This window comes from Pteropus medius, unplaced genomic scaffold, assembly GCF_902729225.1.
Source record: "Pteropus medius unplaced genomic scaffold, Ma_sr-lr_union100, whole genome shotgun sequence".
Taxonomy (NCBI): domain Eukaryota; kingdom Metazoa; phylum Chordata; class Mammalia; order Chiroptera; family Pteropodidae; genus Pteropus; species Pteropus medius.
In genome coordinates this window covers 5,371,363-5,399,273 of record NW_024355206.1, presented here as the reverse complement: position 1 = coordinate 5,399,273, position 27,911 = coordinate 5,371,363, and the positions used below count along the sequence as shown (strand labels likewise).

Below are 27,911 nucleotides of genomic sequence, written 5' to 3'. Positions count from 1 at the left end.
CATCCCGGGCTCGCACGGCCCACGGCCCCGCCACCCTCAGCAAACCCTAAGAAGGAACGACAGCTCACACGCGCGTGCGAAGCGTAAGAACTTTAGATCAGGTGTAGCTTCGGGGGCTGGGCTGGAAAGAAATGGGCTACATATGTTTTTTACTTCGATTATTATTTCTTACACAAAAGTCCCCGTGAAACCAAAAACTAAAGGATTTAGAAGTAAACTGACAAGATAGAGCTTAACCGAATCACGCACGACCCATCCCCATCACCCTCCTCGAATATGAGAGAGAGATGTTTTTAACAAAAACATGCACACATACACACGTGTGGGTGTGCTCGCCCGTCTTCCGCCGTGCTCTGCAAACCTGTCCACACTCGTGTGCGGCGCTGCTGGGGTTGTGTTTCACGTTCACGTGGCTGCAGGCTCCTGCAAGGTGTAATGTCAGCTTTTCTATCGTGATGTCTTTTTTTAAGACTGCTTTGTATTAAAATGTGGCATTTTTCCCTAATTAAAAAGAAAAAACCATTGTTTTCTATTAAAAAAAAGGCGATATGACCAAAGATCTCACTTACAATCATTCAACTTAACATGAGGAGGCTGAGTCGTAACGAGGGGGGCTCGGGGTCAGCGGTGGGCAGCGCAGGGTGGGACCCCACGCGAGGCTGGGGAGCTGCTCACCGGGGCTGCTGCGCATCACCCTCCAGCCCCCCGCCAAGGGCGAGCCTCGCCTTCTCACGGCTGACAGCTCCCGTTTTGACACTGCCTCGCTTCCTGTTTACACCACAGGAAGCCAGAGAGCTGCTGCCACCGCTGCCACCGCAAGAAGTCACAGCAGGGGCTGTCTCCCAGGCCGGTGCCTGCTGCCCGGGACCTGCTGCCGGCCTGCAGACAGCGCGCCCCTCGGAGGCTGAGCCGCGGACAGGAGGCAGCCCAGGTAGGGTGGTTTCGCTCTTCCAGAAGGAAGGGCCTTCCGCGAAGACGAGGGGATGAGTGTGGCCCAGAGTCACAGTTCTGCCCGACATGATGGCGGAAGTGGGGCTGGTGCAGTCAGGAGCCCTGGCTGCGGGACAGTGGGGTGCTGCCTAGGGCGGGGTCCTCCCGTCTGCAGAGGTGATGCTGCGGTGGGGGTGCAGGCCGGCCGCGGCGTCAGCAGGAGAGCGCCTTCGGGGGGAGGTCCAGAGAAACGGGCGCCGTACCACGGGGGCAGCTGCGGCAAGGGTGACAGCAGGTGGCACGGGGCAGTTTCCGCGTCTGAGACGGCAGGTCGGGGAGCAGGGTCAGTGCTGGCACCTGCGTGAGGGAGGAAGGTGGCCCTGGTTATCAGACTTAGAGCCTTGGGAGGAACAGGATAGGAGTTCGGCCTTCATTCCCAGGCAGGGGGAGGGGCGAGAATGACCATGGCTGTGACCGTGACACAGGGGTCTCACCCTGGCCGCTGCAGGCATAAAGATGGTCATTTACTCTGCTCGGCGTAGGAGTCCTCAGTTCTAAAATGCCGCACAGCAGACAGCATTCTGTCTGAGAAGCCTCCCCGCCCCCAAGCGCTAGGATGCTGTGAGGTTCCCTCCCACGCGCCGCACCTCAGCTCAGGTGATGGCACCTGGGCAGCTGCTCACCCAGCCAGGGGACTGTCAGGCACCTCTGCCACCGCCCCCCAGAACCCCTCGCCTCTGAGAAGAGAACTGAGGTGGAGGTTCTCGCCAGACGCCATGCACAGCTCTGGCCTCTGTTTCTCCCGTAGTGGCTCCCACGTCCCCAGCGAGACACCCAGTGCTCACCAGGCAGGCACGGGTGGACCACGGCCTTGACAGCGCCACCGAAGACCCCTGGGTCAGAATTTCTGACTGTATCAAGAGCCTGTTCAGCCCTGTCATGAGTGAGAACCACGGCCACGTGCCACTCCGGTCCCCCAGCAGCCTCGTTCAAGAGGACGGGGTGCAGGACCACCGGGATGGGAGCCCCACAGAGCTGGACGCCACCAGCGATGCTCCCAAAGCATACAAGTCGGCGGATGGCAGCACCGTGAAGAAGGGGCCACCTGTGGCCCCGAAGCCAGCCTGGTTTCGCCAGAGCTTGAAAGGCCTGAGGCATCGCGGTCCTGACGCCAGGCCGCTGCCCGCCCCCAGGGAGCACCTGGGGCCACCCACGCGGGCCTCCAGCTCCATCAGGCAGAGGATCAGCAACTTTGAGACCTTTGGCTCCTCCCAGCTGTGTGACAAAGGCGCTCAGAGACCGGGCCCGCAGCCCCCGGGGACCCTGGGGGACACAGCCAAGCCTCCCGGGAAGCCAGACGGAGGATGGGGTCCCGGGCCCTCCGGCCGAGAGGCCCTCCCCACTGACCAGCCACCCTCTGGCTCCCACGGGGCCACAGAGGCCACTGCCCCGTGTGCGCCAGGGACCCCTTCCCCAGGGCGGCTGCCCAGTCACACAGCCCTCGCCCCTGACTCTGTGCTGCGACCACCGTCCACGCAGACTGTGGCCCCTCGAGGCCCGGTGGTCAAAGCGCCCAGCCAGCGGGCGCGCAGCTTCCCCCTGACCAGGGCCTCGTCCTGCGAGGCGCGGCTGGCGCAGGAGGACACCTGCAGGCTGTACTCCATCAGCAGCCGCGTGTCCTCCGCCGTCATGAAGTCCCTGCTGTGCCTCCCGTCCTCACCCTCCTGGGACCAGACCCCCTGCAGCCCCCAGGAAGTGCCGTCTCCAGTGTCCTCATCTAGACCAGACGCGGCAGCTGACAGTTCCGAAGGATCCGCAGCCTCCGACACTGGCTTCTCGCTCAAGTAGGTGTCGGTGGCCACCTGTCTCGAACCCCACATGGCCTCGAAGCCTCGCAGTCTCAGAGCGGAGGGTCACCCCACGTGTTCTTTCCCAGCTGCGTGGTGTGACACCCCTGCCTTCCCTGCCGAACAGCTGCTGTGTGTGTGTGTGTGGGGTGGGGGGGTGGAGGGTGGGCCTGTCCCTTCACGAGTCCCCTGTGACTTAATGAGGTAGAACGGGTCCTGCCCGCCAGAGCTCAGACGAGCCGCCTGTGCCACGACATGACCCCTTGGGAGCTCTCGCTGCACTCGGGCCCAGCCGTGGGCAGGGTGTGAGGACATCTGGGTCCCCGCTCCGGCACCCACTCCCTGGCCACAGCAGGTCCACCTGCGGACGCGGGAGGTGCTGACACCGAGCCTGCAGCACTGTGGCCTGCGCCCTCCCTCGTGAAGTAGGGCCACTCTGCACACAGGCCCATTTACCATTCTGCCAAGACACGTGGGAGACGCCTGGCCCAGCGAGCGCCGTCCAGTCGGCCTCTGCGGACGGCCCGAGAGGGCGGCTCCCCGGGGCAGCCCCGGCCACTGCCTTTCGCCCTCGGCAGACGTGCAGCCAGCAGCGTGCAGCTCTCTCTGGCCCACGAGCTGTAAGGGACCGCAGGGCTCAGCACTCGACCTGACTGCTGGGGCCCCTTCCCGTGCAGGGGGCGGCAACCCCGTGACCATAACCACAGTCTCGCCCAAAATATGAAGCAAAGCTGCAACCAAAACGAGCTAGTTCCAAAGACCACAGCAGACCAGTTGCTAAGGAGGCGCCCTCTGTGGTCAGCAGGGACCGCACCTGGGAGGGAGGGGAGGAGGGAGTGTGTCTGAGGAGCGTCTGCCTGATGGCCAGCTGGGGGCGGAGCCTGTGGCATCGGCCCTCATCTGTCCAGCATCAGCTGGGGACTCTGCCATCAGACACACCAGGGCCTGTGACTTCGAGTCCTGGGCCTCAGGCTTTCACAGCCAGGACCACAGACAGGCCGTCTGCCCTCCTGCCCGATTCCCTCCCGCCCGATGCCCTCCCTGTGGGCGGGGCGGGGTGGGGCAGGGCGTGGGCATCTGCTGGCAGACCTCCCCCTGGAGCCCGGGGCAGGGCAGGGGGACGGGTAGGTCCTCCCATCCCTGAGCCTCACGCCTCGCCGGGGCTGTTCTCCCCTGAAAGCCTTTCGGAGCTGAGAGAGTACTCGGAGGGCCTCGGCGAGCCCACAGGAGCCGACGACTGCGTGCCCCCGGCCGCTGGCCAGTCGGTCATCTCCCTGCTGAGCTCCAAGGAGTTACAGCAGCTCATTGAGGAAGTGAGGGTTCTGGATGAAGCAACGCTGAAGGTGGGTGTCTTTGACGGGCGCGGTGGGACCAAGGCCTGGCTACGCACAGTGCGGTCACCTGCCTGGGCCGGAGCTCAGGAGCCCAGGCTCCTCGGGGCTGAAGGCAGACGGCATGGCGGATGCCGGCCCGGGGTGGGGTCCTGCATGGTGGGCAGCCGGGCACTGGACCATGAGGCCGTCGTGGGAAGGCGTCTTGTAGCTGCTGAAGCGCTTTCAACCACTGGCTTATCTTCTGAGTTTTATCGGTGAGAAAGATCAGGCTTTCTCTCTCTCTGGATCCTGCTGCTTCCTGTCTGGCGGGCCGCTGGCCTGAGCACGTCTCCAGGGGGCTGCTGCTCTGTGGGCAGTGTGGGTCTGAGCTCCCGCCCGGGACTTCCCCTGCACCCCGAGAGGTGACGGGTTCCAGGGCCCCACGTCAGTCATTCTGAAAGTGCCAGTTCCCGTAGACTTCCTGAGCATGGCCCAACACTGTGTGGGGGTGGGAGGGGCAGAGCGGGGCCCTCGCTGCAGACCCCGCCCTCGTGGGCCACCCTGGCCGCCTCCCACCGGGATGAAAGACAGACGTCAGAGCCGTGTTCTCCAGGGGGATGCCCTGGGCATGGCTGTCCCCAGAGCTTTCTCCAAGGGCATAACAGAGGCAAAGTGCTGGGTGACGCTGGAGCCTGCCTGTCACGGGCAGTGTTCCTTGGGACCCGACATGGGCCTCAGGGCGCATAGGCAGCTCCTTGGGGAAGAGTGGGGTGATCTGGGCCTGTGCTGGGTAGAGGCGGGATGGTGAGGTCCATTCGTCTCTCAGCCCGTCTGGGACCTGGGGACTCCAAATCACAGGGCCAGAGAGCCAGCGGCAGGGCAGGTGATTCTTCCCCGTGGGTCTGTCCCCCTGCCCGAGGCGCAGGCTGGAGCCCGGAGCACACGGCCCGCAGGCGCACTTCCTCCGGTCTGAAGGGTGGTTTTCCAAGACACTGCTGTGCTCTGACTGTGGAACCCTGAATCGAGACCTAGATTTCTGAAGGGGGTGATATGGGGGCGCCGAGTCTGCACTCCGTGCCCTCCGCAGCCCCCGCCTCCATGACCGTCTCCACTCTGCTCATCTCGCTCATTTAATGACCTGCCTGGCTCTGGTGTGACCTGGACATCCCAGAGCGAGACCACGGTGACAGTCTGTGGCTTCAGTCAGTGCGCAGGCCTTATCCCGGCTCCGGGAGAACCCCGCATGCCTGGGTGGGCTCGTGGGTGTGTACGGGTGCGCTCACACGTGAGGCCTTGCGCAGGGACTCAGCAGCTCCTTCATGCTGCTTCTGTGCCCCACGGTGGGGCGGGGGACAGGGAGTGGCCCGCTGCACACCAGCTCCGACCCTGGGCTTGCTGACCTCGAGCCCCACGCTGAAGGCACAGCGCTGCGTCACCCAACATGCGGGTTCCCCGCCGACCCGGTGGCACCTGGTCGTCTTCATGCAGGTGTGGGTGCGCATGGGGGACGAAGAGGGGAGGGCTCCACACCCAGTTTTCCCTTCTGAGCTTCCCGACTCCAGAAATAGAGCCCTCTCCTAACGGACAGTGACGCAGGTGTGATACGATGCAGCTGGGGTTTGAGACCGCGTCGGCCCGACGTGGAAACGCTCGTCAGACTGCTCACACCGTTGCGTGACGTTTCTTACGACACGTATCTGCTTTCGCAGCAACTAGACAGCATCCACGTCACCGTCCTGCACAAGGAGGAAGGGGCCGGCCTCGGCTTCAGCTTGGCAGGGGGAGCGGATCTGGAGAACAAGGTGGTCACGGTGAGTGGCCCAGGGACGGGGCCCCGGGAGGGCGACCGCTCGCCAGGAAGGGTCTTGTGCTGGGTCAGAGGGATGCAGGGCAGCCAGCCACTGACAGGCAGTTGGCTGTCAGGGCATAGTAACCGTCACGTGACCCCCGATTCGGCCCACATCACAATCCTTCGTGAACAGGGAAGGTCCCTGGGTGCCCGAAATGACTTCGCCAAAAACGATCAGAGTCACTGTGGGGTTGAAGAGAAGTCACGGGGCCTCGGCTTCTGGGGAATCAGTGTGTCTCACACCCTGCTAGCACTGAATGTTCAGACGAGAAGGACCAGTGACCGCGGCGGGGGCCTGCCAAGGCTGTGTGACCAGGATCGAAGGCCTGGCCGTGATGGCTAGCACAGCACTCCTGGACGGAGAAAGACGGCTGTATGCTTGGCTCTGCGCACGTGGAGGGCAGGGGTGTCCACTGGGACAGTTAGGAAGCTTCCTGGCCGGTTGGTTGAGAGACATGCAGGAGAGGACACTTGGGGATGGTGACGTAGAGCAGGTCCGAGAAAGGTGAACAGCCAGTGGCTAGGACCATGGTCATGGAGTCTCAGGCGTTGTGCTGAAAAGGACGCTGAGGGCCAGCCTGTCATCACTGTCACCGGCCTCTGCCCCGTGTCCAAGACATGGCTGTGTCATCCTCGTCAGCTGCACTGTGGTTCAGGTCCTCTCTGGCGGGAATCTCGATGTGACGCAACTGAACCCGGGGTCCCCCAGGTTCACAGGGTGTTCCCCAGCGGCCTGGCCTCTCGGGAAGGGACCATTCAGAAGGGCAACGAGGTTCTGTCCATCAACGGCAAGTCCCTCAAAGGGGCCACCCACAACGATGCGCTGGCCATCCTCCGCCAAGCTCGGGACCCCAGGCAGGCCGTGATCGTCACGAGGAAGCCGACGCTGGAGGCCACACCCGACCTCAGCCCCACCACTGACTCTGCAGCCTCTACATCTGGGGCTGGTGACGTCTCCACAGAATCCGGTAAGTTCTCTCAGTGGGGTGGGGCCTGTGGGGCATGCCGACTTTGACCACAGCCCCGCTGGGGCTGCACCATTATTTGTGGCCCCAAGGACCCACAGCCTGCCACGCGCACTGCCCAAGTGCACGTCTGTGCTCAGATGTCCACGTGCTCAGCAGGCAGTGTCCGCCAGGCTCGCCTGATGCCAAGGGGCATCCACAGCTTGGAGAGTGTCCCTGACAAAATCCTTGTCCTTTCTCAGCAGCGGAGGCCACGGTCTGCACGGTGACACTGGACAAGACCTCCGCAGGGCTGGGCTTCAGCCTGGAAGGCGGGAAGGGCTCGCTGCACGGGGACAGGCCGCTCGTCATCAACCGGATTTTCAGAGGTGCGCTGCACGTCCGCCTGTTTCCGCCCTGTTGCGAGCAGGAGGTGACTTGCCTTGTCCCTTCGTCACCTCTCTTCCTCTCCTTCATTCCAGGGGCAGCGTCAGGACAGAGCGACACAGTGAGGCCAGGGGACGAAATCTTACAATTGGCTGGCAGTGCCGTGCAGGGCCTCACACGGTTCGAAGCCTGGAACGTCATCAAGGCGCTGCCTGACGGGCCCGTCACGCTTCTCATCAGGAGGAAAGGCCTGCAGTCCGAGGGGACCACAGCCTCTGGAAACCCATAGGCCAAGCACCAGCACTGATGCCACAGCCAGTGGCACGCAGATCCTCAGGGTCGCTGCCGACCCCACCGAGAGGAGAGAGAGCACAGGGCTGCTGCCCAGTGGCTGCTACCTAGGCCCAGACCCTCTGGGACTCCACCCGGCAAAGGGCTGTCCCAGAGGTAAGGGCAGTCACGGTGGGGTGGCCCGGTACAGACTACAGATGGTGCAGAGGGCTTGAAGTGCACACTGTGGTGCTATAAATAAAGGAGATAGGCCCCAACCCGACATGCAGTCCGTGTGTGCTGTGCGGATTTTACAGGTGGCACAACTGTGTGACGAGCCGCCCCCAACAGCCACGTTGGGTTTCCTCAGGAACCTGCAACGTGGGTAGGGCTTGGAGGGAACGGCTCAGTCCTGCCCCACATAGCATCAGCTAAAGCCATGTGAAGTCTAGGGACTGGGACCACGCGAAGGGTCACTCGCTCACTCAGCAGGTGCTTGACGCTGGCCTAAACACTCACGGGCCCCTCCCCGTGGCCTGGGCTTCCTCGTGATGGGGTGGCTGGGTGCCCAGGCCACGTGTCTCCAAGAGCACAAGAGCCAGTGGGCCTGCGAGCCGCAGTGGGTGGGCGGCCTCACCTCCACCGTGCGCTCGGTCGGAGCGGGCACAGGCCGGCTCAGGTAGAGGGCGATGGCACCAGGCTGGAGAACACCTGTGCAAGGTGGTGCCCACAGAGGGAGCAGTGTGAGTGGGAGCGCGAGCACACGCGAGCCGCCTACCTCACGGCCTTCTGCAGGTTGGCGTACAGCCCAGCCATGCTGCGGGGGAAGAAGGCGTCCACCACGCTCTGCGGGAGGGAGCCGCGCAGGTCCGTCTGGAAGAAGGTGACCACCCTGGTCTTGCTGGGCTCCCTGTGAAGCAACAGCAGGGGTGCTTATGCCTCTGCAAGACGGGCTCTAGGGCCAAGCGTCTGGCCGCCCGTCAGTGGCCAGGCCAGGGCTTATGGCCGGGACAGACTTCACGGCCCAGAGGTCCCCAGAGGTCCCCTCTGGACCCGCCTGTTCTCAGAATGGAGACGCGCTCTGTGCAGGCTCCGTGGCTGTGCGGGCGGTGAGCAGGGGATAGCCGGTCCCCACGTCCAGCCCAGCAGGGCCGTCAGTCCCTATACCCTGCCTCCTGCTGCTTGCACAGGGCTTGCTCTGCTCGCCGGGCCCTGGGAGGACCCAGGCAGTTCTCTGTGCAGTCTGGGCATTCCTGGGGTCTCGACAGCTCCCCAAGGGGTCTGCAAGGTCAGAGCAGCCGTCACGGCCGCACTGAGATGCATCGCGTCTCGTCCACTCATTCCCACAGCGGCGCGTGCGCATCTCCGAGGCCACGCGGTGCGAGATGGGACACACTGAGTGTGAAAGCAGCCACGAGCGTCTCTCACGCCTGACGCCAGAGAGCGAGCGACAACAGGAAATGATGCCACTCCTTGCATTATTTTCTTGTTTGGAAAATTATAGTTATTTTTCATAAAAATATTTGTTCGTATGCAATAAATTTGTTATTTAAAAATGCTTTATGAATTTCCCAGTTTTCATTTAAACAGTTAATACTGATGGATATAATTCATATGAGCACAAGCCCTCTGAAGCTCTGAACACTACTTAAGAGAATTAACTACGTGGGAATAAAGTTAACCAAGGAGGTGAAAGACCTGTGTTCGGAACACTGTAAGACCTGAGGAGCTCCCCGGGGCAGTCAGTCACAGGCAGCAGCCGACCTTGGCCTACTCGGGAGCCCCTCCCAGGGGGATATGAAACCAACGCACTCGGAGGCTGGTGCTGGACCACAACAGAGCACCACCTGACCCGCACACCCAAAGGGGTGAAGCAGAAGATCGCATCAGCGAGCTGGAAGACAAGGGAGCAGAAAACACCCGATCGGAACAGCAAAAAGAAAATTGAAAAAGAAAAAAAAAAAGAATAGTTTAAGGAGCTTCTGGGACAGCGTGAAGTGCAATAATGTCTGCATCATAGAAGTACCTGGAGGAGAGAGAGAAAGCAACGGAATGAGACTCTATTTGAAGAAATAATGACAGAAAACTTCCCTAACCTGACAAAGGAACTAGACACACAAGCCCGGGAAGCACAGAGAGGCCAAACAAGATGAACCCAAACAGGCCCACACCAAGACGCATCATGATTAAAATGCCAAACGTTAAAGATGAAGAGAGAATCTCAAAAGCAGCAAGAGAAAGGCACTAGTTACTTACAAAGATACATTCATAAGAATGTCTGGTGATTTTTCAACAGACACTTTGCAGGCCAGAAGGGACTGGAAAGAAATATTCAAAGTTATGAAAGACAAGAATCTACAACCAAGAATACACTACCCAGCAAGTCCATCGATTAAGATGGAAGGTGAGATAAAGAGGTTCACAAACAGGAAAAAGCGTAAGGAAGGCATCGCCAACGAGCCAGCACTACAAGAAACGTGAAAGGGAGGGACTTACGTAAAAAGAAGAAGGGGGACCGAACCCCCATTAGTATGAATAAAACGGCATAACTATGGACCTATCAACAGTCGTTTTAAACGTAAGTGGATTAAATGCTCCGATCAAAAGGGGAGCCAGCCGAATGGATAAGAAAACAAGATCCGCGCACACACTGTCTACAAGAATCCACTTCAGATCAAATGACACGCACAGACTGAAAGAACAGGGAGGAAGAAGATATTTCATGCCAATGGAAATGAAAAGAAAGTCGGGGTCGAGATACCGACATCAGACAAAACAGACTTTAAAACAAAGGCCGTAACAAGAGACAAGGGTATTACGCAATGATGGATCAATACCTCCAGAGGACATGACCCTAGTAAATATGTATGCGCCCAACCCAGGAGCACCTTCATGCATAGAGCAGTCATTGACCAGCATGAAAGGAGAGATCGACAGTAATACACGTACAGTAGGGGACTTTCACACCCCACTGACAGCAACGGCCAGATCTTCCAGCCAGAAAATCAATAAGGAAATGAGGGGCTTAAATGACACACTAGAGCAAATGGATTTCATAGCTATTTTCTGAGCATTTGACCCCAAAGCAGCAAAATATACATTCTTATCCAAGACAGACCACAAGCTAGGTCACGGGACAAGTGTCAATGAATTCAAGAAGACTGAGACCCCATTAATGCCTCCTCCCGTCACAATGGTGTGAGACTAGAAGCCAACTGCAAGAAAAAACATGGAAAATACACAAACACGTGGAGGCTAAATAACATGCTACTGAACAATGAATGCGTTGACAACGAGATCAAGTAGGAAATAAAAAGATACCTAGAGATAAATGAACATAAAAACACAATGACTCAAAATCTATGGAATACAGAAAAAGCAAGTCCTAAGGGGGAAATTTATGGCAATACGGGCCTACCTCGAGAAACAAGAAAAAGCTCAAATAAACAACCTAACCTTAAATTAAAAAAAAAAAAAAATACTAGAAAAAGAACAGCAAAGTCTAAAGTGAGTAGAAGGAAGGAAATAATAAAGATCAGAGCAGAAATAAACGAAATAAAATCTAGAAAAATAATACAAAGATTAATGAAACCAAGAGCTGATTCTTTGAAAGGATAAACGAAACTGATAAATCCTTAACTAGACTCATCAAGAAAAAAAGAGAGAACCCAAATAAATACAATCAAACGAAAGAGAACTACGGACTCCACAGAAATACAAAGGATCACAACCAAGTACTAAAAGCAATTACGTGCCAACAAATTGGACAACCTGGAAGAAAGGGACACATTCCCGGAAACACACAATCTCCCAAGATGAGTCAAGAAGACATAGAAAATCTGAACCGACCACCTGCCACCAACAAAATCAAATCAGTAATTAAAAAAACTCCCCCCAAAACACTGGGACGTTCTGGACCAGATGGCTTTCACAGGCAAATTTTACAAAACAATCAAAGAAGAATGAACACCTATTCCCAAACTACTCCAAAAATTCAAGAGGGAAGGCTCCCTAATTCCTTTTATGAGGCCCTCATTACCCTGATTTCCAAAACGAGACAAACACATTACAAGCAAAGAAAACTATAAGCTGATATCCCTTATGAACATTGATGCAAAAATCCTCAACAAAACATTAGCAAGTCGAATTCGACAATACATTAAAAGTATCATACGCCACAATCGAGTCGGATTTATTCCTGGGATGCGAGGTTAGTACAATATCTGCAAATCAATCAATGTGACACACCATATAACAAATCGAAAGATAAAAACCATATGATCATATCAACAGATGCAAAAAAAGCGTTCGACAAAACCCAGCATCCATTTACGATAAAAACTCTCAGCAGAGTGGGAAGAGAGGGAACGTACCTCAACATAACGAAGGCCACATATGACAAATCCACAGCTAGCGTCATTCTCAATGGGGAAAGGCTAAACGCGATTTCCTTAAGATCAAGGACAAGTATCCTCGCTCTCAGCACTTCTGTTCATCATTGTACCGGAAGTCCTAGCTACAGCAACCAATCACACAAGAAAGAAAGAAAAGGCATTCACATTGGAAAGAAAGAAGTAAAACTGTCATTATTTGCAGATGACATGACGCTATACACGAAGAACCCTAAAGATTACACAAAAACACTGTCAGAACTGATCAATGAATTCACTAAAGTATCAGGATACAAAATTAATATTCAAAAGTTGGTTGCCTTTTTAGACACCAATGATGAACTTTCAGAAAGAGAAATGAAGAAAATCTCATTTACAGCACAGGCCTCAGTCTCCCCTGCTCAGTGTGGCCACGAGACCAGGCCCTGCCCACACCCTGCCACGTGTCCACTGCTGCTGCATCATGGCACCAGGCGTGTGGGGCGTGCTGGGTGCCGGCAGGGCCGACGGATGCCTGTGCCCCCACAGCACGGCGTCCGCACTGGGGCCTTGCCGGCTCTGGCACGCCGCTCTGTGCAGGAGGCCATCCTTACCCGGGCACGGGTTCGCAGAAGCAGCCGCAAGGGTGGTTAAAGCCTCTGACGTAGCCTGGCTTCGGGGGGCACAGGGTGTGCTCCACGTTGGAAGCTGGAAGACAGGGCAAGAGGTCAGCAACCCAGGCTGCAGACAGTGTGGCCACTGACACGCCTTCCGGCCCCGACCACCTGGAGCCCAGGGAGTCAGCAAGGGGACCCCGCCAGTGGCCAAGAGCCCTGCACCCTGACTGCCCCTCGTCACGCACGCTAGGCGCCCCCCGAGCTGCCAGAGCATGAGAGGAAACACCGTGAGAAAGAAAGGCCTGGGGAGCGAGGGGCTGACCCTCAGCGGTCCCCGCCGGCCCCACGGGAGGATTCGGGGCTGGGGGCTGTGGCTCTCAGGACTCTGTCCCTCGCTGAGACCCGCAGGAAGACGCCCCCATGGGCTCAGAGACCAGCGCGCCCGGGGCTCCGTGCAGCCAGACCGGGCACCGCGAGCCGCGGCTGGGCCTGAGCAAGTGTGGGGACGCTCAGCCTGGGCCCACGAGGCCCCGTGGCGCCCGCCGTCACTCACCGTTGGAACAGATGGTCCCGTCCTCATACTTCCTGACCAGCACCACGTCCACGAAGTCTCTGGGAGAAATGAGCCTCATGGCGGCCGAGGGGGTGGCGGTTCTGGTTACACACAGGGTCTGTCAGGGCCGGAGGGTCATCCACATTCATGGTGTGTTATTATTTCAAGAAATTACGGTCGGATCCCAATCCAAATTTTTAAAAACATTTTCAATCTCGCGGTTACAGGAAATATGTGATTACTGAAAATTTAGTTTCAATTAATAGACATATCTATGACACAGAATGATGGTTTTCAAGAGTAAATATGTTAGGATAAAATTCAGCAAGCTACACGGAATGAAAGTTCCAAGGCAAAAAGCAACATATCTAAGGAAAGTTTTCTCCTGTGTTTTTAAAAATGGATGATGGTAAATAAACTTTGTTGTTTAGATACTTCTGAAAGAATGCTGTCATTGTTTTGTCCCAAACTGTCAGATGTATCACATTAAAAGTGACATTTGGCAATCTGTGGTGCACAGTTTAGATGTCAACTAAACGTGTGGGGATGACATATAATTTCTCGAAAATCGTTGGAAGTATGTGAGCGACAGCCCGAGGACACCCGCCCTGAGGACTGAGGGTCCTGGGCGGCCTGGCTCAGGGGCCCCCGACAAGGACACCCTTCAGCGTCACTGACCAACCCACTGGCAAGTCGGCCAAGGAGGCGAGCAGGGCGTGCGGTGGCGTGGGACCCGCACAGGTGAGCTCTGCGCCGTGGCAGGCTCGCGAGTGTGGCCGCCAGCGGGGCCTGAGGACAAGTGTGGGGCCTCTGAGGGGTCAGGATGGCGCGACCCAGACAGGAGCTGGGGTGAAGGCCGGGGGTTACTGGAAGGCGGGTAGCGGATGGCTCTCAGCACCTGCTCTGCACTCAAGAAACTGGGGTGAAGCCGCGCCCTCTCCCCGGGGGTTTAGCCGACACACTGAGCAGGCAGCACGGTGCACAAGGACGCAGCGAATGACAGCTCTCGTCATGTTCATCGTGATTTGGGCAGCTCGGGTGTTCTCATTTCTACTTTCAGCTCAGGCCTGTCATTCTCCTGTCCCCAGTCACTGTACCGACACAAAGTCTAAACACGCAGAAGAAATATACAGCCACTTTGACCTTCGAGAAGAAAAGTCTACACATGGTGGTCATTCTGTATTGTATCTGTATTATGTCTTAAAGGGCATTAACCCACGTTTCCTCGACTTCGAGCATAATGTGTACAAGTGTAATTATCTGTACACCGTCTTTACAATTTTTTACTAGCTCTGGTAGCACCCGTCCTATTACCTAAATGTGCTTATTTTATAAAACTTACATGACTTTAAAAGGAAGCTCTTTAGCTTTCAAAACTGGAAAGAGTTATCACTTGGTATAATTTCAAGGCAGTCAGAAAGCACACAGAAGCAGCTGTTAGAGTCTAGTTCTAATTCTGAGCCTGAGCCCAGCCGTTTCGTGGTGAAGGGTCAGCACAGGCCTCAGACACGTCAGTACCTACCTGACACTGCTCCCTTCAAGTTGGGAGCAATTAAGGACAAGCCACATGGGGTGGCCTCCCTGTGAGGGCCTGGACTGTGAGGGGCCTGGGGGCCACCCGCCCCTCAGGAACCACTACATCAGCTCCTGTGACAACGAACTAGGGGTGAGCTGGCCAGTGAGTCCTCGGTCCAGACTGAGAACATCGGGTCTCACTGACCGACCAGCACACGACGGGCCACATGGGGTTTCACACCACCATCTGCGTGAACACCCGAGAGGGTGCCAGGCCCCCAGGCGGCAGAACGGAGGCGCCGTTCGAGCGAGGCGGGCCGGCAAGTGTCTCCCCAAGGCCCCTTTCTCACCAGCGTCGGCTGTGCCTTTTATGTTCCTTCTTATCCTCTTTAACCGAAATGCGGTGGGTTCTTAACTGGACAGAGGGCCCCAGGACAGGGTGCTCTGTGTCTGCAGTCTGACGGGGCGCCCGCTGGCTGCACGTGGCTATCCCAACTCACACTGGGTAACTGAAGGGACACGGAAGCAGCGGCCCCTTTCTGCAAACCAGGCACCTTCCAAGTGCTCCCCGGCCGCAGGGGGCTGGCGGCCACCGTGTTGGACAGTGATACAGGACACTGCCATTGGCTGCCTAACTGATGTACGTTTCGCCCCTAGCCGCTGCCCCCCGGCAGAGGCCAAGGCCGGCGACACTCCTGACCCCTTGGCCGGCCCCTCAGTTATTACCGTGGCCCCAAGAAGGGGCCATATTTCACACTAGAGCCAGCGGATCAAATCCCGGCACTGCTCCTGAATCCAGAGAGCTCACGTTCGCCCTGCGCCCCGCTTTGCCAGCCGCTGCTGTCCCCTCAGCTCTGCCTGGGGTGTCTGCCCCACTGAGTCTCACTGTTTGCTACCTGCATCTGGGCCAAGGCTGGGCTTCGGTGTTGCAAGCAGCGGGCCCGGGCTTTGGAAGGGCTCCCCTTGCCAGAAGGCGTCCCAGACCCTCTGCACAGGCGACAGGACCCTCTGCGCTGCCCGTGGCTGATGGGCGCTTGGAAAGACTTACGTCAGTGAAGCTCTGGATAATCTCAAAACTGGTGACGTTCTCATCCCACTGCTCTCGAAGGCTCCCGGCTAGTGGCTTCACATAGTCCCACACGCTCGCTGGTGTGCCGTCCACAATGCCTTCTCCTCGGTAACTGGAGCACAGAAAGGGATTTGACCCTGAGATCTCATCAATCCAACTTGTCTATCCTGGGGCGTTTAGATAAGGACTAGGTGTTCTGTTTGTCACCACCTGTACAGCAGCCTTACAGAGGGGACAGAGCTGACCAGCCCGCCTCCCTGGGCCTGCAGAAATGGATGGCAAGCTCTCACAAGAACACGCTTTGCTGGCAATGATTTAGTTAAAAACAGAAGCTTTTCTGGAAGACTTGGTCTCAGGCTTCTGGGGCTCGCTGGAACCTTCTAGCTTCCTCAACGCACAGGAACGTCAGGAGGGCATGTCAGCTGACCATGGCACTTACAGATTGCCGGGGAACTCCACAGACGGCCTCCAGGAAACAGAGACTCCATCCTGGCAAAGGGAAGAGAATCGTGGTTCACAGCAGGAGGGGCTCTGGGGGTGACCTGGCCGATGCCCCGCTCTGCGGAAGAGAACTCAGAGCCCCAGGAGGTGTGGCTCTCCATGGTGACCAGACGGGTAAGTGGCAGAGCCCGGCTGGCCCTGCACCGGGCTGCCCACAGGACGCGATGGGAAAGAGAGGGTCTTAGCTGGCTGGCCCCAAGGGCTCTAGGTGGTGCCACCATTTTACTTCCTTGAGCAATTGAGTTCCATTCGTTAAAAATCAGAAGTGTCAGGAAAGACAACTGTCCCATGCCACCTTCCTGGGAACACAGGGACGGCTCCCGCTCCAAACAGTTCCAGCCCTAACCACCATTTATTTACCAGTCAGGTGACCCTGGACAAATCACTCCAGGAAAGGGACAGAGACTTACCTCCCGACTGTAAGCACGATGACCCAGTATTTTTTAAGGAAACAACCCCCACGACTCGTCTCCGCAACCCAGCGCCAGGGGGCTGCAGCGTGCGAAGCAGCAGGGGAGGAGCCCGAGGACCCTCCCGCCCAGCCCCCACTCACGCCCTGCCGGCAAATCCTCCAGCCTGACTGGTCTCGCCTGTACCGCAGCACCTTCTCGGCCACCGCCTCGCCCATCTGCAACGCCAGCGCCGCGTCCATGGCGGGGTGGCAGGGGGACCGGGGACCGGGGGACAGAGGCTGGAAGTCCGAGCTCAGCACTGACCCCGCCCCCGCCCCGGATTGGGCTGGCCCTGGCAGACCCGCCCCACTCAGAGACGGGCAGGGCGGGGACGCAGAACCGGCTCAGCGGGACACGTGGCCCTGCAAAGCCCTGCACTGTGCACTGTCCGGGGTCAGCCTCGCCCTGCAGGCTCTGGGCGGGGCCCTGGGCCCTGAGACCACGGGGTGGAGAGCCAAGCAGGCCGGGCCAGGTCACAAAGTGAGTATTCCTAGGAGCCAATAAGAGAAGACCAGTAAGTCACGCACGCGTTAAAAAAATGTAAGCATGCCAAAAGCATCATAAAACGCCGGATAATTGAGAGAAAAATCGGAGCATATTTTAACTAAAGATAAGTTCTCTTAATGTATAAAGTGCTCTGACAAATCATGAAGCCATTTTCAAACAACACAAAAGACAAAGAATGCATCGGACATGAACAGATACTTTGCAGAAAAGTTGATTGACAAGGCTAACAGGAAAGGGCGCATCAGCTTCCACATCGTTTGGGAATTACTAACCAAAACAAGGGGCACTTTTCACACTTAATCTGATCGAAAGGGGTTTGTTAATTCTCTGAGTGCACAGAAAACAGTTGCTGTATATACGTGGGTGAGAGTGTAAATTTACGTAACCTTTTGCGAGCGAAAGAACATGCAGTTCTAACTTACTTGTTTTTTGACCCAGCAATCCTCCACAAAGATCTCGCAACTGGAAACAAGCTAGTTGTCAATACATTAAACAGAGTTACAGAACATTCATTTTGTGGAACAGTACGGAGCCATTAGAATAACGTGGCACAGATGAGGGACTGTTGGAGCAGACAGGAAATGCTCAACGGAGCCCCGCACGGCCTCGAACATGAGTTGATATGAGTAGACTACTGTGATCAACAGTAATTTACTCTTTAGGAAGGAAACAAATGGTATTTAAACCTTAACTTTGAAAGTAACTTAGTATTTTTAAAATCAATAAAATGCCTTGTGTGCACCGACAAGGAACAATATCCACAATATATATACACAGTCACCGAATATACGCTGAAGGAGAACAGTCCTGCAGATGAGTCAGTCAGTGCCCACATCAGGCTGCCCAGGTTCGAGTCTCAGCACCACCACTTACTGGCTGTGCCCTTGATACGTAACTGACCATGGAGGAAAACAGTGCTCGCTCACAGGGCTGGCAAATGGGTCAAAGGATTTAATGAGTGAACAGCAATTGGAATGGTGTGCGCATACAGTAAACACACGTACTATCAGATATGCTTTGTGTTATTTATATATTTTGAGAGATAAACCACTAGAAATGTGCTTACATTTACATACGTGTATGTTGAGAACACTCACTTCCCTAAGCTGTAACCTGTTAACCACGCACACTCCCTTTTCATTTTATATCGTCATATACTGTTTAATTATTTTAATTAGTAACAGGTCGGCCTTTTTAAATTAAAAGTCTCTTTAAAAAGATCACTGTACGACGTTTCTATAAAGCAGTAGCTCGAGACCGTGTCAGGATGGGGCCCGTTAGGATTTGGCTTGGGCATAAAACTGTATGAACACAGAGCTAAGGGGAAAGAAGTCCTGCTGAAGAAAGGGACTCTTGTGCGACATCGATCACTGACAAGGAGCATGGGTTTGAAGTTCTCGTAGCACTCGAAGTCTCTGCCAGAGAACGAGAAGCCCTAATCATACGAGATACGGGCAGAAGCGAACTGTTTACCCCCGAGGCCAGTGACGAACTGGCAGCAGGGGCCGGGGAGGCCAGGGCAGCCTTGGGCAGGCCTCCCGTCTGTTTTGCCACGGGAGGCAGGACGGGGCAGGAAGCAGCAGGCAGAGGCGGGCGGGCACTGCCCACGCAGCCTCACAGTGACCGCAGAGCTGAGTGGGAAGGAGGGCTCCCTGGGGTCTGTCTTCGATGGATTCTGCAGATCAGAGCCCCTGCCACGAGGTCCAGGGTGGACCTCACTGAAGTCCTAGTTGAATTTTCAATAGGTGTATATGGGTAAGTGGCCCAGGAGCTTCTAACCTAAACCCCGTGGACCACCCAGGGGAAAGGCCCAGGTGTCCAAGCGCTCTGGGATAGGGAGTCTGCGTGTTTCCTGACTTAGCTCACGCAGGCGCTAGGTGGGTCTGTAAGCATGTGTTTGTTTATTCCTCACTTAGCAACAGCTCACGTAACTCGGCACTTGCTACTTGCCAGTCACTCTAAGCATCAACCTGCTTCGTGTCATCCACCCCTCCCAGCCACACGGCATTGAGAGGTAGAGACCACGATGCCCATTTCACAGGTTAGGACCCCCGGCCCACATCTGGTATCCACGGCCAGGTGGCTAGCAGACGGCAGGGGTGCGGCGCACACCCAGAGTCTATTTCTGTGGGCCAGGTGTTCCCTCACACGCTTTACTGCCTCCTACTTCCTCTACCCACACACGAGGCTGACCAGGAAACGGGCAAAAAGAAAAAGCAAAAAACCAAAACAACGCACAAACCCTAAAAAGAGACAGAGGAGCTGGAAGGCAGGAAAACTCCCCGGACTGAGAGAAGTTACTCCTCTCGGGACACAGGAAACTGCTCTAACGGGGCTGCCATTCGGATTCAGAAACATGAGCCGTGACAACGGGAGACGCCTTCAGGGTCCTAAGACGTTCACCAGACTGGTCTCCTCAGGAGGGCTGATCCCCTCTTTATCGTAATGGGGACACTTGCGACCGTCTCTGAGACCCACGAGGACTTTGCTCCGTAACTAGTCTTCGGAGAGATTGGTAACGGCAGCCTGGCCCACGTCCTCAGTGACGGGGGGCCTGAGGCGGACGTGAGCCGTCAGCCCCGCCACCCTGCCACGGGCTCGACGCAACAAGGGCGTGGCGAAGCCAGCTCCGCAGAGGCACAGAGGGCGGCGGGGTGCCGGTGTGCCCCTTCCGCCGCCGCGGCTCTGATCAGGGTCAGCGGAGGGCAGAGAAACGAGCCAGGGCACCGAACAGGTAGTCAGCTCACGGAGGACACGCACAGCGGTCCGCACAGGGGACGGCGCTGTCAGAGAGATGCAAATTCACGACAATGACTTGGAGTGTCATTTTTTTTCACCAAGTTGGCAAAAATGACATCACGGGGCAATATGCAGTATCAGTGAGGCTGTAAAACAACAGGGGTGTGTGTGTGAGTGTGAGTGTGTGAGAGTGGTGTATGTGTGTGTGTGTGTGTGAGTGTATGTGTGTGTGGTGGCGTATTGTGTGTGTGTGTGTGTGTGTGTGTGTGTGTGTGTGAGAGAGAGTGTGTGGGGTCTGGGCACATGGGGGCTACAACAGTAGCAGCGCGTGGGCCTGACTGTGCTCGGGTCCGAGAAGCCAGGGCAGCAGCCCCCACGGCTCCGTCGACGCTGGCTCAGGTTCGGGGAAGCCGGGTAACATTCTATATTTTTAGCGGCGAGGAAGCGGAAGCGACTTCAGTATCCATCCATGACACGTGGACAACTACCGCGTCGTTTATCCAGATCGTGAAATGCCGTGTGGCCGTCGTGACTGAACTCGATCTATGTATTTCTTCAACACACCTCAGAAACGTCAGTGGCGGTGACACGCAGCACGACGGCATTTAATGAGGCCGCACACACTGGATGCGACTTCACAGGTGCCCATACGTGTATCCACACGCACGCAACGCACAGGTAACTACAACCACTAACGGGACGCACGCCCAACTCCTGGTGCTAAGGGGAGGAAGGGCGCTGTGGAGATCAGGGCAGACCCTGACGACAGCTGTGACGTGTCCTTCACGGCCCGCCCCGCTGCGGCTAGCGATCGAATGACCGGACGAACTCAGACTCTGACGGCACCGACACGTGGGGTACGCGTGCCTGTCGAACAGTCTCCGTGCCGCTCCGCGTGTCTTACATGTCTCTAAAGACGCGGCCACGCGAAGTGCCGGCCACACTCAGGCTTCCTCAGGAACCTCGCGTGGCGCTTGGTCCACTGGAGGAGGCAGGAAACCTCAGACTCCAGAGCGACGAGAGCTGTCACGCGAGGAACTGGGAATGGGCTGCACGTCTGGTCACCCATGGCGGACTGAGCACGCCCCGCCCACACGGGGGGCCATAAACCTGGAACTCCCCAGGGCTGCAAGTCCCCCTCCGGCCTGGAGCCAGCCTGCGGCAGCGAAGGAAACAGCCCACAAAGGCAGGAGAGCTGAGACGGGGGCACAGAACCCCAAAGGGGCCTGGCCTCCAGGCCGGCCTAGCGCCCGTCCTGCCCGGTGGGCCTCCCCTCCCCTCCTCTCATGCGTCCTGGCTGATACAGAGCACAGTCCCGCAGACAGGGGGGCCGGCTCTCTGAAAATTTCAGGTGCTGCCGTCACGACTGAAGAGTCGCGTGGGCCGAGTGCTGTGACACCCTTCACGGGCGGCCACCTCGGTTTCGGCGCTCATCAGAGAAGACCAGGCTCTCAAAGACAGCAACGCAGTACGGACGGCTCGCTCGGGGTCAGGGACGAGCTGCCAGGCTGGCCTGTGACTGGGGTCAGGCCACACGGCGGCAAAGTCCTGACAGTCTCTGGGATGACGGCCTCATGTGCCAGGGGTGCTGGACGCAGAGGTGCCCCGGGGGTCCTCAGCACCCACACACCAGGCACAGTCCCCGCTCTCTCCAGAAGGGAGGCCACACTGTCAGACACGTCCGCACCCCAGCCCGGCTCCGGTGTCGGTCAGTGGGACGCCAGAGGACGCCAGGGCCGGCGGCTAGACGTCCGAACAAACCAGCTGGTTCAGATCCACGGCCAGCTGCGGCCCCCACAGGCCCCCAGACTGCGGGAAGCTGTCCTGGCCGTGGCAGACCCAGAGGTGCTGGTCAGTGCCATCGTGCAGGTCACTGCTGGACGCTGCCGACGCGGAATCGGACTTCGGGGAGGTGGGCTCGGGCCTGGGCTGGACTCGGGCCTGCCGCAGGGGCCGGGCGGCTGGCTGCCCCTGCACACATATCGGCCTGTCAACGTGACCCTTGAACCCCTGCTTCCGAGACTGGCGGGGGCCTCGTCCTTGGTGCTCTGTGCCGCCGGCACGGGAATGAGCCCCGTGGAGGGGCCCGCGGACCCACAGGGCCCTCAGTGCCTCCTCCGCACTGGGCTGCGGCCAGCGAGCCGGCTGCGGGGCCCGGGGGTGCACCGCCATGTCCCCTGAGGCATCAGTCTCCACACGCCCTGCTGGCCAGAAGGTAGGTCGGGGTCTCCGGGGAGAGTGGCATTCGCTAACGACGTAGTATCTGTGGGCGGGGGGCCCACGACTCCGGGGCGCCGAGGCCCCCCGCACACGGAGAGGGGGGCTGACTGGCTGCACGTCTCCCCGGAAACGAGGCTCCGAGTGAGTACGTTCAACGCGCTCTCCGCATGGCACAGCGGGGCAGGGTCTGGTCTTGTGGCGGCCACCTATGCCTGCACAGGGACCTCGGGGACACCTGCAAGACAGAGGCCGTCAGGCCCCGCGGCCTCGGTGGGGTCGGAGCCCCACGCCCTCCGAGCACCGTGAGCAGGGCGCCAGTGCTGAAGGGCGTCCAAGGGCCACATGCACGGGGCACCTGGGCAGGCTCCTTCCTGCTGAGACTGAGCCCCCTGTGTCCACCTAAGGACAGGCACGGCCCCAGGGCGGGCAGAGGGGTGTGCCAGCACGCTCCAGGAGCGCTGCTCCTCACAAAGCTGTCCCCAAGGCCCGCGGGGACTCATGACCCCTTTTTCCTTGTCAAGATCCTCTGGAGACACAAGGACAATGCCTCATACAGCGAGACTCAAGTTCTTTGTTAACTTATTGTCTTCAAAAACAACAAAACCAAACCCCCCAAAAGACAAAACCCCTGCATTCTATCTACTGCTTTCAATGCTGCACTCGGATCAATGGCCTCTCTCCACGTGAGCTTGGGCCAGTGCCCCACAGACGCCCGGCCTCGGCCTCCGTCGTGCGTGTGGACACAGACAATCGACCCACCTGATACGACTCACCCTTGCTGACAGCCCGACCAGCCCACGGCTGCCGTGCAGACCACCTTGCCCGAGGAGCAGGCGCCTGCTGTGCCGTGGTCAGGCTCACCTGCCGGTGGCACGCTCCGGCCCGGGCTGAGGGATGCCAGGAAGGGGCGGGCTGGCGCTGCCGGGCCCCGGCCGCAGACTCGGGGGCGTGGGCTGGGTGACCGTCTCTACCCTGCCACTCCTGCTGCTCGACGAGTCGAAGCTGGCCACATGGCCGTTGTTTTGGGGCGTCGCCGAACGGGCCGAGGACCGCTGGCTGCTGAGGTCGCTGTCCTTCGGCGGCCTCCTGGTGCTTCCCTCCTGGGTTTGGATTCGTGCTGCAGGAAGAGGAAGGGGTGTGAGGTGGGTGGGCGGCACATCCAGGGTCGTGGCCTCCGACGGCTCGGTCTACACACAACCGTGGGCATGGGCAGAGACACGTGACCCGCTGGTTTGCAGACAGCTGGAGCTGGGAGTGTGGGAGGGGCCGCACGGACGCAGGTGTACCCCACGAGGCCAAGCAGATTACTCCCCAACATCGGGGTTCTGGTTCTGCATCGAGACAATGGACTTCGTAGAGCTTATGTGACACTGATGAGGTTTTGGAAACAGGTCACAGAAAACATGGCCTCGAGCTGGGAAACGGACACTGGACAATGCTGCCGAGCCCTGAGGAAACCTACAGAAAGCCTGTGTTTGAAGGTGACCTCCCGCCTTCGGGCCATGCCAGGCCTCTGCTCTGACGCGCTCCTTCTTTCTGGGGGTGGAGGGCGCTCCCCACTCTGAGCCTCGGCGGAAGGTGTTTGTCCACATGCAGCCAGGGCAGATGGGAGCGAAGGTGTGTGCCCTGGCTTTGTGTTTCTCACTAGAGAATGAGTTTTCGGGGCCGGGCCCTCTGTCCCGCAGGAGTGCGACAGAGTGCGCTCAGCTCACGGGGGCTGGACCCTGCGGTGCGGCCTTGCAAGGAAGACTGGCCAGGAGAGGGGGAGCACAGAGACGGACAGGACAAAGACAGTCTCGTGGGGTTTCCCGATTTACGTGCTGCTTTTTCTCTCCTACTTCAAAATCTTCTGATTTTAGACACATTTTGGGGGTTAGTAACAGACCTAGGGATGACGTAAAAATTGTAGACTTAAACCAACATTTACATCCCTAGATTTTACTTTACTGTTCCTAGTTAATGGTGAAAACCACAGTTTACGGGGAGTTTGTGAAGCAGCGAACCCTTAAACTGCTGTTTTTAACGGCACCGACCACGACATCGCCTTCCTTGCACGTACCTTCCACCATCTGGGCGACCTTTCTCTTATCCTCAGATCTTGCCTGAAATGTGAAGGATGTTTGTCATTACACGTTAGTTTGGATTGGGCAGGACGCGGTCACAGACACCGTTCCGGGGAGATGAGGAGCTATCACGCGTCCGGGGCCGCGACGGAAGTCACGCTGCTCTGCGGGAACAGCGTGCTCTGCGCGCCGCCCGGCACTCGGGTGGACAAACGCTGACCCCCGAGAGCTGGAGTCCTGTCCCTGGAGCTTCTTTTTCAGGACGGCTATCGGCTAGACCGTGTTTCGAGTCTGCTGACGACGGTTCGTTTGTCTGACTATCTACCCGATGAGCTGGTGTTGCTTTACCTGAATTGAGGTTCATGGGAGGGTTGTGGAGATCTTTTTGCGTGGGGTGCTGGAACCGGGGGCCAGTGAGGGCTCAGATTTATGGCGGCACTCGCTCTCAGGACTGAGAGAGTGGCAGGGTATGTGTGACCCAGACTTTGTGGCTCCTTAAATTTGGCACCTGGTGCTCTGTCACCCCACCCGAGTCCTGGCTCTGGGGGAGCCCCTGGGGCGTACAGAGGAGGAATTACAGAAGGACTGGGGAGGGGAGGCCTCTATCTGACTGTTCTGAGCACCGAGGCCTGAGTCCCACGTGGGAGAGAAGGGTAGGGACAACCAGAACCTAAAAGATGTGGAAAAGGCGGGCCTTTGGGTCCAAACGGTGACCGGGGGCTCTGACGTCCAAGCTGACGTGAGGTCAGGAAGGGGCCCTCCACACAGCCCGCCCGAGAGCAAGCACACTGAGGGCTGGACGTGGCCGCAAGAGGCGGGGAAAGCCTGGGACGGACGGGAGCCCCCCCGGTGTGTTGAGAACCAGTTCTGGGAGGTCCCGGGGCAGGGGCGGCCGGGCGCCCAGCGATCTGCCCTGCGGCCTCGGCGTCGCGCCCTGCTGCGGAGTTCGGGCAGGCTGCCCGCACGCGCTCACCGCGGCGGGGCTGGGCCATACTTGCATTTTGGATCTGCGTTCGGAGCTGCTGGTTGCTGAGCTTCAGGGACCTGGCGATGCTCTGAAGGTAGTAGATGAGCATGCTGGGGCGGAAGAGCCGGCGTGAGGGCCCCTGCTTGCTGGACAGAAGGCCTCGGCAAGTTCTCAGCCCCAGAGCGCTGGGCAGGGGCTGCGCCCCTTCCCTCGCTTTTCACAGCGGCCCCCCACCTGGAACTCCAGGTCGAGTGACAGGGAGCGGAGGCGGGAGGGGCACTTCCGGCTCTCAGGCTGAGAGCTGCAGCCGCCTGCTGTTAATTTTACATTTACGCCAAAGCAAGCAGCAGCTGCTCAGCTGCACTGTGACATTCCTGTGAGACCGTCTCAGTCTCTGGGGAGCGGGACGATGACAGTGGCACCCGACCCCCTCCCAGTGGCCACGCTGACCCCCGAATGCCATGGGTGACCCGATCGCTCTGTGCATCTCGCGAGACTCGGTTCCTACTTAGGGCCGAGCAAACTCACTGATTTTACTGGTAAGCAGTGTTTCCACTGCTGGCCCCGCATGCAGACCCCCCAAGCTGGCCGGGAGGTGTGTGTGGCGTGTGGGGGACTCACAAGAGCAGCAGCAGAGCCGGCAGGATGACCACGGGGCTGCTGACGGCCCCGGCCGCCGCACTGAGCCACGCGGGGAACGCCTCCTCAATCGTTTCCGACACGATGTCGTACATTTTCTCCTGCCCGCTGTGAGGAAGCAACACGCAGCTCTGGGTTACACTGCTTTCGGCAGGAGGTGCCACTAGCCGCCCCAAAACGGCTGAATGGCTGCAGTCCAACCCTCAGGGTCCGTGACAAAACTGGAGGGAACGTCTGAATGCAAAGGACACATAGCATTGCGCAGGGGACGTCCTACGAGGTGGTCATGCGGCGTTGAAGGCGGGGTCCATAACCACATCGCGTGCGAGTTTTAACAGCATCCACAAAAACGGACTCTACGTGCCAGGTCTAAGTCCTCTCAGAGCTGCCTTAAAGCGAACGCTCGGCGGGGTGTCTAGGGATTTCTGCCCTGATGTCGCTAGGTGACCGAATCCAGAGTGACGTGGACGCTCTGAGTCCCGGAAGGGGAGGACTGACCAAGCAGCATCTCTTTCCAGCACCAAGCGCTGCTGTTCCCTGTTTTAACCCCACACGGGCTGTTTCTTTTCAAGAGCATTACAGAGATGGTGACGGCCACGGGCAGCCCCGCTACCTGACAGGACGCTCATCTTGGATTCGAAGACCCGAGTCTGAGACCTTTCTCTGCCGTTGGCCTGTTCCGTGACCCTTCAGCGCGGGGTCCCTCCCCGACGGCTGGAGGAGCCGACGGTTGACGGTCACTTACCTGAATGGCCCGCAGTGGGGAGACGGCCTGTAGTGGACGATAGCGAAAACCGTGGGCAGCATGCACAGGAAGAGCATGAACAGGAGCATGGCCAGGTAGAAGTTGTTGGACCTGCAGGGACACCAGTGCCACGCGCTGCGTTCAGGCTGAGGCCACTCACAGTGACACGCGTCCCCGAGGGACAGACACAGAAACCGCAGCCCTGACTCTGCCAACAGAGAAGCTGTCCACGTACCACTGTGTGAGAACGGGTGTGTCACAGGGTCACAGGCAGCTCAGCGAACTAGAAATCAGGGCCCAGAGACTGTGTAGAGCATCCAGCCCACCTGTTCACCCGCTAAACACCTGCTGAGCACCTGTCCACCTCAAATTAAGAATGGGGAACCCAAGAACCTTAATTCGTGGAAAAATCTTAGACCTTCTGGCGCGTCCCCCTGATCCCCTTCCCTGTTCCCAGCCTTGAGCTGCCCCTCAGATCTGAGGGCGGGTGGCCTCCTGTGACTCTTGACTCATGTGGGTGCTGTCTGCGTTCAAACTCCCGTCCTCTCTGCTCTGGGCGGCTCAGACTGAACTTGCTGTTGGTCAAGCCCTGAGCTGGCACACAGGCTCGGAGAGCGAGCGACAGGTCGGCCGACCTAGACTGCCACCTCGCTGTCTGCAGGGACACAGCCCGGGCTGGAAGGGGAAACACCAGGGCACACGGAATGTAATAAGTGGGTTAGTGTTACTCGAGGAACCTCTCTCTCTACTCTATGCCACATACGCCACACACACGTGTGCACACTGCACACACACCAGCTACACCTAGGTCCTGGTCGAGGAGTCTGGATGCCACTCAGATACAGCCCCGTGAAAACTGTCATGTCAAAATAAAATATGTGAGCTCCAATTAATTAAAAATAAAAAATAAAAAAACCCGCGGGCTAGAATAAGCATCAGCCGGGCTCTGGGACGACTGGGGCTCCCCCGCAGTGCTGCTGGAGTGTGGGGGGTACAACCACTCTGGAGAAGCTTCCAGCACCCCTCGCTGCAGGTGGACCCAGCACGCACGCCCCGTGACCCAGCGGTCACTCTCCTGCCGTCTACCCAGTGAGAGACGCCGGCGGAAGGTCCCGGCAGCCTCCTGCGTCAGAGCTGACACCGGGAACGGCCCGCGTGCCGGCCGACGGGCGCAGTGAGGACACGGGGGCACTTTCCGTGGTGACGTGCATGTCACAGGCGCAGCGTCCAGGGGGAGACACCGGAGGCAGCGTGCGGCGCCGGCCCCTCTGCTCCGCCAGGCGTGGTGAGCACCGCCGTGGGCAGCAGGGGTAGGGAGCAGGTAGCGCCAAGGGCCTTCTGGGTGGTGCGTGCCCATGTCCGGTTTGTGGGGATTCGTCGCACTGGACATGTGTGACGTGTGCACTTCGTTAGT

General features: G+C 58.1%; 3 protein-coding genes across 9 annotated transcripts in view; 1 reads left to right on the top strand and 2 right to left on the bottom strand.

The window, feature by feature from the left end:
* The window catches only part of IL16 (interleukin 16), an 88,671-nt gene extending 77,652 nt beyond the window's left edge, over window positions 1–11,019 (top strand). For 3 of the 6 annotated variants that reach the window (XM_039858261.1, XM_039858260.1, XM_039858262.1), the window contains 7 exons: window positions 784–931; window positions 1,739–2,774; window positions 3,958–4,120; window positions 5,800–5,901; window positions 6,649–6,907; window positions 7,150–7,272; window positions 7,366–11,019. In XM_039858261.1, coding sequence (XP_039714195.1) covers window positions 784–931; window positions 1,739–2,774; window positions 3,958–4,120; window positions 5,800–5,901; window positions 6,649–6,907; window positions 7,150–7,272; window positions 7,366–7,559 — 2,025 coding nt within the window. In that variant the 3' untranslated portion in view covers window positions 7,560–11,019. The other 3 variants (XM_039858263.1, XM_039858265.1, XM_039858264.1) reach the window with 2 other exon arrangements.
* On the bottom strand, window positions 76–16,917 carry STARD5 (StAR related lipid transfer domain containing 5). 2 transcript variants are annotated; one of them, XR_005651851.1, is made up of 8 exons: window positions 16,719–16,917; window positions 16,104–16,153; window positions 15,644–15,776; window positions 13,081–13,198; window positions 12,525–12,618; window positions 8,319–8,450; window positions 570–1,287; window positions 76–423 (listed from the first exon to the last, which is right to left on the bottom strand). XR_005651851.1 is itself a non-coding variant. In XM_039858294.1 (7 exons), the coding sequence occupies exons 1-7, from the start codon at window positions 16,815–16,817 to the stop codon at window positions 1,275–1,277; spliced, it is 639 nt and encodes a 212-aa protein (XP_039714228.1). In that variant the 5' UTR covers window positions 16,818–16,917; the 3' UTR covers window positions 76–1,274. The 2 variants fall into 2 exon arrangements, 1 of the variants encoding a protein (XP_039714228.1); XM_039858294.1 differs by having other exon boundaries at window positions 76–1,287.
* A 3,240-nt stretch (window positions 16,918–20,157) lies between these two features.
* The window catches only part of TMC3 (transmembrane channel like 3), a 32,939-nt gene continuing 25,185 nt past the window's right edge, over window positions 20,158–27,911 (bottom strand). The window contains exons 18-23 of the mRNA XM_039858270.1: window positions 26,498–26,608; window positions 25,735–25,860; window positions 25,145–25,223; window positions 24,143–24,185; window positions 22,945–23,200; window positions 20,158–22,318 (exon numbers count right to left, since the gene is read on the bottom strand). Of these exons, the coding sequence (XP_039714204.1) occupies window positions 21,607–22,318; window positions 22,945–23,200; window positions 24,143–24,185; window positions 25,145–25,223; window positions 25,735–25,860; window positions 26,498–26,608 (1,327 nt within the window). The 3' untranslated portion in view covers window positions 20,158–21,606. The remainder of the gene's footprint in view (window positions 22,319–22,944; window positions 23,201–24,142; window positions 24,186–25,144; window positions 25,224–25,734; window positions 25,861–26,497; window positions 26,609–27,911) is intronic.

Bases quoted from the DNA above. Each gene is read 5' to 3' on its own strand.
- STARD5 (XM_039858294.1), bottom strand. From the start codon at position 16,817: ATGGACGCGGCGCTGGCGTTGCAGATGGGCGAGGCGGTGGCCGAGAAG. The intron at 15,777-16,103 runs GTAAGTGCCATG...TCTGTGCTCCAG, and splicing joins GTGGAGTTCCCCGGCAATCT to TTACCGAGGAGAAGGCATTG. The intron at 13,199-15,643 runs GTAAGTCTTTCC...CGGCCCTGACAG, and splicing joins TTATCCAGAGCTTCACTGAC to ACCCTGTGTGTAACCAGAAC.